This window comes from Gadus macrocephalus, chromosome 4, assembly GCF_031168955.1.
Source record: "Gadus macrocephalus chromosome 4, ASM3116895v1".
NCBI classification, from domain to species: domain Eukaryota; kingdom Metazoa; phylum Chordata; class Actinopteri; order Gadiformes; family Gadidae; genus Gadus; species Gadus macrocephalus.
In genome coordinates this window covers 35,053,885-35,062,687 of record NC_082385.1, presented here as the reverse complement: position 1 = coordinate 35,062,687, position 8,803 = coordinate 35,053,885, and the positions used below count along the sequence as shown (strand labels likewise).

The following is an 8,803-nucleotide window of genomic DNA, read 5'->3' as shown; positions in this document are numbered from 1 at the left end:
TACGCTTTAAAAAACTACAGTAAGAAACACAACCGATTTCAGCGAGATAAGAATATTAGCGTTTGTGCAGATCACTGACTTACGTCCGCTACAACAATTCCACCAGAAAGCTTTACTGTGGTAAGATGGCGGCCTATGGTGACGTTCTAGATGCCGTAGGGCATCTAGTTAATATATATATCTATGGTCTCACCGCCCTTGTTAACATCAGCACAATACCCTGGACCCAACTGTTTAACACTTTAACATGTAATATGTTAACATTATGTTATATATTAACAATATGCTGTTAGAAAGAGCTTATGGTTAGGGATAGTGTTAGAAAGAGCTTATGGTTAGGGATAGTGTTAGAAAGAGCTTAAGGTTAGGGATAGTGTTAGAAAGAGTTTAAGGTTAGGGTTAAAAAGAGATTGTTAGGGTTAGGGTTAGGGAGAGGTTTAGGGCTAGGGTTAGGGAGAGGTTTAGGGCTAGGGTTAGGGAGAGATTAAGGTTAGGGTTAGGGAGAGGGTAAGGGAGAGGGTTAGGGAGAGATTAAGGTTAGGGTTAGGGAGAGGGTTAGGGAGAGATTAAGGTTAGGGAAAGGGTTAGGGAGAGGTTAAGGTTAGGGCTAGGGTTAGGGCTAGGGTTAGGGAGAGGTTAGGGAGAGGGTTAGGGTTAGGGAGAGATTAAGGCTAGGGTTAGGGAGAGGGCTAGGGTTAGGGTTAGGGAGAGGGTTAGGGAGAGGGTTAGGGCTAGGGTTAGGGTTAGGGAGAGGGTTAGGGCTAGGGTTAGGGAGAGATTAGGAAAAAAAAATCGTCTACAACTATACCCCTCTGTTTCAGTCCCTTCAGAATTAGCTGTTTCTTGTGTCTGCAGCATTGATACAAATGAGCTGCTGCCCATTGACCAATGAGCTGTCAGACTGAACCACAGCATGGAGAAGAAGGGATTGTTGCCATTTGCTGACTCCTGGAGCTCTATATATATATATAACCAGGGCTCCGAACCGGTTCCAGGAACGAAAACGAAAACCGAAAACGAATGGAATTTTACGAGGAACGGCAACGGAAACAAAAACCAAATGGTCTTCAACTGTTCCGGAACAGAAACGTTATTCTGAAATCCCCAAAACCGGTTAATAACGGGTTTTTTCGTTCTCTATATAGCCTATAAAATTTTCACAAAAGCATAGCCTATTTCATGAAAGAAAAAAATATATATTTCCGGTTGCCGTGCTCACTTTGCCGCCTGCTAAGCTCAGTTGTCACAAATTCCCACCACCACCCTGGCGAGAGGCGATTTGGAAGCAACAGTTGCACTGAGCTCTATCTTCGACAAAGGTAACGTGAGCTAAATTAACCGAGTCCACTATAATAACGTTAGCTATCACTGCCCCAGGTGATTATTGTTAACTTGCTTTTTCAAACAAATGTGACTGAGCAGCCTTGCGCTCAGAGTTTGTTCCACTGTTGTGCTTTGAAAATGTGACTGAACAGCGCACTGAGTTTTAGATAGGCCAACCAATGTGTTCTAGTCATAATTTTGATCGTAATAATAATTTGATTGTGGCTGAAAAAACGAATAAATGGACCTTGGGTCCAAATGTGTATATTTTGTCTTGCTGTTGTAATGTAGCCTAGGACGTATACCATTTCAGTTAGGGTTAAATCGAACACAGTGAAATTGATTTGGAAATTATGTTTTTTTAATGTAGGCCTGTGAAGATAATATATTGTGCCTGCCCAGGCCTTATGTCGTCTCAAAGTCGGGATTTTAAATGTTTGCACAATGAAATGTAGAGTTAAAGGGTTAGGGTTAGGGTTAACCCTAACCCTGGAAGATGTTGGAGAGACTTTGGTATTTGTCAGCAACATAGAAAATACAACATATTCGCTTATGGCGGGGTTAGAAATGATTGAGCGACCGTCTATATCTGAAGATTTGGGTTAGGGTTAGGGGTTACCCTAACCCCTTACCTAACCAGGTAAGGGGTTTCTAGCCCACTTATTCAGAGATGATTTTGATACAAAATTATATTTATCAGAGAATATAGGCTACAGTCAGCGGCAGTCTGCCTGGCATGTGAGATGGATATCGCGAATATTTTTGGATGCTGCCTGTGATTTATGATTTTTGCCGCCGTCGAAGCCGCCCGGCCGCAGTCCGGCAGCTCGGGCGGTGTGCTCCGGGAGCTGAACTGGCGCCGAAGCTAGGTGTTAGCTCCAGCGGACTAGCAGCTCCAGCGGACTAGCAGCTCCAGCGGACTAGCAGCTCCAGCGGACTACCAGCTCCGGCGGACGAGCAGCTCCGGCTGGGGTAGCACGGCGGCAGTCCGGCAGCTCAGCTCCGGGAGTACAATCCCTTTCTACTCCATGTCTCCTCCTCCCGAGTTCCCCCCGCCGGAGCTGCTCGTCCGCTGGTCCACAAAATCTTAGCGATGCTCTGATTGGAGGGGAGTGGGGAAGTGGGAGGTAATATTCAAATGTGCCCCCTTCCTACGTAGGAGGGGGCGCCGAAACTGACTCGCTCGTTTGGTAGCTGGAGGCGGGCTGCTTCCAGAAATGCGTGTCTCACTCAAAAAATCTTGTACAGACTTATTTCAAAGTTTGTATGCGTGTGGGAGCACCATATACCCACAACAACACCCCAAATCCCAGGAAAAGTGCTGTTTTCATAATATGTCCCCTTTAAGGTTAGGGATGGATTAAGGTTAGGGTTAGGGAGAGATTAAGGTTAGGGTTAGTGTGTACCGTGTGTGTGTGTGTGTGTGTGTGTGTGTGTGTGTGTGTGTGTGTCTGTGTGTGTGTGTGGGGGTATGGTCGTGGGTGTGTGAGGGTGGGGGGGGGTATGGTCGTGGGCGTGGGTGTGTGTGTATGTGGGGGTGTAAATGTGTTTGTTTACGTGCATGTGAGGTAGTGTGTCGACACACATTCTGGCAATGAGAAGGTTAGGGTTAGGGTTATTGGGGACAAATGGGAGGGAAGGGAGAGAGGGGAGAGTCCAGCTTCCTGACAGCCTTGTGAAATAATCTGTTTCCCAGTCTGGTGGAGCTGGCCAGGAGGCTGCTAACCGTCTCCCAGACGGCAGGAGGCTGGAGGGGCGGAGGGGTGGAGGGGTGGAGGGGCTGGAGGGGCTGGAGGGGCTGGAGGGGGTGGAGGGGCTGGAGGGGTGGAGGGGCTGGAGGGGTGGAGGGGCTGGAGGGCTGGAGGGGCTGGAGGGGCTGGAGGGGCTGGAGGGGTGGAGGGCTGGAGGGGTGGAGGGGTGGAGGGGCTGGAGGGGTGGAGGGGTGGAGGGGCTGGAGGGGTGGAGGGGTGGAGGGGCTGGAGGGGGTGGAGGGGTGGAGGGGCTGGAGGGGGTGGAGGGGCTGGAGGGGTGGAGGGGCTGGAGGGGTGGAGGGGTGGAGGGGCTGGAGGGGCGGAGGGGCTGGAGGGGCTGGAGGGGTGGAGGGGTGGAGGGGTGGAGGGGCGGAGGGGCTGGAGGGGTGGAGGGGTGGAGGGGCTGGAGGGGTGGAGGGGTGGAGGGGGTGGAGGGGCTGGAGGGCTGGAGGGGGGGCTGGGGTCACGCACAAGGCTGGTTGCTTTGTGGGTGAGGCAGGTTCCGTAGATGTAAGGCTTCTGTTGTTAGTGTCATAGACCCCCCAAAGATCCACTAAAGTTAATGGATCTTTGTCTTTGTGTGTGTGTGAGTGTGTGTGTGTGTGTGTGTGTGTGTGTGTGTGTGTGTGTGTGTGTGTGTGTGTGTGTGTGTGTGTGTGTGTGTGTGTGTGTGTGTGTGAGATATTAGCCACAGCTTCCTGCATTCATTTGTCCCCATCTAGCTCATCCTGGACTCCTGACACAGATAAGTTAAGCCATGCTGGGGCTGATAGCTAAGAGCCTGCTGCCTGTCTTTATTTTTTTTATAGTGCAATAAATGAATTGTAAATCTTGAAAAAGCCTTTCCATGCTATTTTGTTTTTGGCCGTGATTTAAAAAAGTTGGCAACCCTGTCTTAACTTCTCTGGAGCAGCCTTCCATCACAAAAATATTTAACACTTAAAATGTTAAAACAACATAACATACTCTAAAAACTTCCTTGTGTAACGGTGAATAAATATTGTAGCTCTATTTCATTTTTCGTAAATAGTTAGTTTGTAGGAATCTGTTTCTTTAGGCAATACAATTGAACTATATTTTTCTAGGCCTACTTATATTTACTATGTTGTTATATTTGTTATATGGGGCAATCTTGCATATTCATGAAGTTCCCAGATAAATAAAGTTATATCTATTTTTATTTTATTTAAAATGTGTTGCTTGCTGGTCCATGGTTTATTATAAGTCCATGGCTTTCAGACTCCTTCGCTTCCTAACATCTTGACTGAATCGTGTTCCCTGGGTACACCAGCTGATGGGTCTGTGTATATATTTGGTCATTTGATAATTAAGGTAATTATGATTTTTGTTTTAAAATACAAAAATGAAAATGTAAGAAAATATAAGGTGTTTTTCTTTAGGGTTGGAGAGGGGCTAACCTGTCGACTTCAGACGGCGCTTTATCCCAGCATGCACCTCTGGTCACTCAGACCAAACCTTCATCAGTGAAGCAAAGCTCATGTGATGTCGATCAGAGCTCCGGGGAGTAGAAGGAAAGAGGACTGAAGAGATCAGAGCCTGTACCTCATATCGCCAACCAGGGGGGCGGTATATCGTCCCTCATATCACCCACCAGGGGGCGCTATATCGTCCCTCATGTCGCCAACCAGGGGGCGGTATACTGTCCCTCATATCGCCCACCAGTGGGCGGTATATCGCCACACCACTGGTGGTTTATGCAGAGCATTCTTTCACACAGACGCGCAGAATTACACGGAGACGCAACACAATGTGCTGACGTGGCAATAGAAAGTCCTCTCTTTCTTTCTATGCATTCACGAGCGTGTGTGTGTGTGTGTGTGTGTGTGTGTGTGTGTGTGTGTGTGTGTGTGTGTGTGTGTGTGTGTGTGTGTGTGTGTGTGTGTGTGTGTGTGTGTGTGTGTGTGTGTGTGTGTGTGTGAGAGAGAGAGAGAGAGAGATTTCAGTCTTTAAACCCGAGAAAGGGAGAGTAGAGGGGGAGATATATAGAGAGGAGAAGGAGGGGGGAGAGTTGTTTTTCCAGCTTTGGACACTCCTGGTTGTCACGACAACAGGCTCCTCCTACTAGGGTGTTGGCGCTTTTATCCGAGAGAGAGAGAGAGAGAGAGAGAGAGAGAGAGAGAGAGAGAGAGAGAGAGAGAGAGAGAGGAGGAGCCAGGGGGAGGAGCCAGGGGGAGAGGGGGGAGGAGCCAGGGGGTTGTGCGGGAGTTGTTCCCAGTGAGGAGCAGAGTGAGGGGGCTTCTTTCAGGGCAGGTTGTGCGTCAGGGTGTGTCAGTGTGCGTGTGTCGTTGACGTGTGTATCTGTGTCAGTGTGCTGTCGTGCGAGGAGCCGCTGCGTCTGCAACAACAACACAACATCCAAAACAACAACAACAGCAACAGCAACACCACCCCCTCAGCACCATGGTGACCACGGAGGAGCCCCAGACCCAGGAGCTGCTGGCCCCCGGCGGCCCCCCGCGGCCCCCCTCCCCCGGTGCCGGACCCCGGGGCCCGGTCAACGCCATCACGGTGCTCACGCTGCTGGACAAGCTGGTCAACATGTTGGACACAGTGCAGGGGAACCAACACAGGATGGAGGTAGGAGACCCCGCCCGAACCCCACCCGAACCCCACCTAACCCCACCTTAACACCACCTAACCCCACCTTAACACCACCTAACGCCACCTTAACACCACCAAACCCCACCTTAACACCACCTAACGCCAACTTAACACCACCTAACCCCACCTTAACACCACCTAACGCCACCTTAACACCACCTAACCCCACCTTAACACCACCTAACACCACCTTAACACCACCTTAACACCACCTAACGCCTCCTTAACACCACCTAACGCCACCTTAACACCACCTAACCCCACCCAAACACCTCCCTAACACCGCCAGAACACCACCCTAACACCTCCCTAACACCACCACCCGAACCCCTCCCTAACACCACCACCCGAACACCACCTTAGCACCACCCTAACACCACCCGAACCCCTCCCTAACACCACCACCCAAACACCACCTTAGCACCACCCTAACACCACCCGAACCCCTCCCTAACACCACCACCCGAACACCACCTTAGCACCACCCTAACACCACCCGAACCCCTCCCTAACACCACCACCCAAACACCACCTTAGCACCACCCTAACACCACCCAAACCCCTCCCTAACACCACCACCCGAACACCTCCCTAACATAGAACCAGGACAAAAAGGAGGTAGGAGGGTTGAACAACAGTTACTTAAAGTTTGACGAGAACTTAAGGGTTTAACATGTTTCAGAAGGGTTAAGAGATGTCATCTGTTGGGTGGTTAATAAAGCTTTACATACTTGCTAAAACTGTGTTATATTCTGTCAGCTGTCTGTATGTTTTACTAGCATAGCATAGCATAATGCTAGCACGGTTTTAGAAGATTCAATTGAATCTCTTACAGCATGATGTACACACTCTACCTTAATGTGTGTGTGTGTGTGTGTGTGTGTGTGTGTGTGTGTGTGTGTGTGTGTGTGTGTGTGTGTGTTTTGTTTGTCACACGTTACTGATTCTATTGTCTTTGTAGAAAATCCATGATGTCAACCTTTCCGTCCTTTACATTCCTTTGGCCAGACCTTGATGTTTGTGTGTGTGTGTGTGTGTGTGTGTGTGTGTGTGTGTGTGTGTGTGTGTGTGTGTGTGTGTGTGTGTGTGTGTGTGTGTTGGTTGAAGCTAGGATAAATCTGTAAACTTCTGTTTTAAGGTATATCGATGTAGCTGAGTGTTTTAAATACACGTTAAATGCTAAATTAGGTATTGCTACGCCAAGCTTATCTAATAGCCACCCATGCTAAGTATTTAGATGCTAAAGGTATCGTACGAAGATCATGCATTTGGTGAAAGCCTCCACACAAGCCTCCACACTCTATTTGGTGAAAGCCTAAACGCTCTATTTGGTGAAAGCCAAAACGCTCTATTTGGTGAAAGCCTAAACGCTCTATTTGGTGAAAGCCAAAACGCTCTATTTGGTGAAAGCCTAAACGCTCTATTTGGTGAAAGCCTAAACGCTCTATTTGGTGAAAGCCTAAACGCTCTATTTGGTGAAAGCCAAAACGCTCTATTTGGTGAAAGCCTAAACGCTCTATTTGGTGAAAGCCAAAACGCTCTATTTGGTGAGAGCCTAAACACTCTATTTGGTGAAAGCCAAAACGCTCTATTTGGTGAAAGCCTAAACGCTCTATTTGGTGAAAGCCTAAACGCTCTATTTGGTGAAAGCCTAAACGCTCTATTTGGTGAGAGCCTAAACGCTCTATTTGGTGAGAGCCTAAACGCTCTATTTGGTGAAAGCCAAAACGCTCTATTTGGTGAAAGCCTAAACGCTCTATTTGGTGAAAGCCTAAACGCTCTATTTGGTGAAAGCCTAAACGCTCTATTTGGTGAAAGCCTAAACGCTCTATTTGGTGAAAGCCTAAACGCTCTATTTGGTGAAAGCCTAAACACTCTATTTGGTGAAAGCCAAAACGCTATTCACCAAATAGTGTGCCTGGGATTTTGGTAGCATGTCTGTTAGCATGTTTGTTAACATGTTTGGTGGCGTGTTTGTAAGCATGTTTGCTAGCCTCTTCATCAGTGTGTTTGTTAGCGAGTTTATTAGCGTGTCTGTTAGCTTGTATGTTCGCTTTGTTAGTGTGTCTGTTAGCGTGTATGTTAGCTTGTTTGTTAGCATGTTGTTAGCGTGTTTGTTAGCGTGCTCTAAAGTCACTTGCTACAATTCAGGTGCAGCAGGTGGACATGGAGACGGTTGTCATGGGGATCCAGGCTGACGTCACCAAGCTGTCCAGGAACCATAGCAACACAGCCAACACCGTCAGCAAGCTGTTGGACAAGAGCCGCAAACTGTCCGTCACCATGAAGGAGGTGGGGCTAATCTCATCCAGTCTAAACCACCCTAAACAAGTCTAAACCAGTCTAGTCCAGACTAAACCAGTCTAATCCAGTCTGAACCAGTCTAAACCAGTCTAAACTAGTCTGAACCAGTCTAAACTAGTCTAATCCAGTCTAATCCATTCTAATCCAGTCTAAACCAGGAAAAAAATTGAATCTAATGTATCTACCTTTCTGTCTGCATGTACCTGTCTGTCTACCTTTGTTTGCCCCTATCTGTCTACCTGCGTGTCTACCCGCTTCTCTACCTGTCTGTCTACCCGTCCGTCTATCTTTCTGTCCACCTGCGTCTCTACCTGCGTGTCTACCTGTCTGTCTACCTGTCTGTCTACCTGCGTGTCTACCTGCATCTCTACCTGCGTGTCTACCTGCATGTCTACCTGTCTGTCTACCTGCGTGTCTACCTGCATCTCTACCTGCGTGTCTACCTGCATGTCTACCTGTCTGTCTATCTGCATGTCTTCCTGCATGTCTACTTGTCTGTCTACCTGTCTGTCTACATGCGTGTCCCCCTGTCTGTCTACCTGTCTCTCCGCCTGTGTTTCCCCCTGTCTGTCTACCTGTCTCTCCGCCTTTACAGGTGAGAGAGCGGATGGAAAGACAGGGTGTCCAGGTGAAGAAGCTGGAGGCGAACCACGCCCACTTGACCCAGAGGAACAACTTCAAGGTCCTCATCTTCCAGGTATGTGAGTGTGTGTGTGTGTGTGTGTGTGTGTGTGTGTGTGTGTGTGTGTGTGTGTGTGTGTGTGTGTGTGTGTGTGTGTGTGTGTGTGTGTGTGTGTGTGTGT

General features: G+C 48.6%; 1 protein-coding gene across 1 annotated transcript in view; it reads left to right on the top strand.

Moving 5' to 3' along the window:
* The first annotated feature begins 5,272 nt into the window (after window positions 1-5,272).
* The window catches only part of LOC132456594 (caveolae-associated protein 2-like), an 11,123-nt gene continuing 7,592 nt past the window's right edge, over window positions 5,273-8,803 (top strand). Inside the window, exons 1-3 of the mRNA XM_060051007.1 lie at window positions 5,273-5,672; window positions 7,848-7,988; window positions 8,596-8,697. Coding sequence (XP_059906990.1) covers window positions 5,496-5,672; window positions 7,848-7,988; window positions 8,596-8,697 — 420 coding nt within the window. The 5' untranslated portion in view covers window positions 5,273-5,495. The remainder of the gene's footprint in view (window positions 5,673-7,847; window positions 7,989-8,595; window positions 8,698-8,803) is intronic.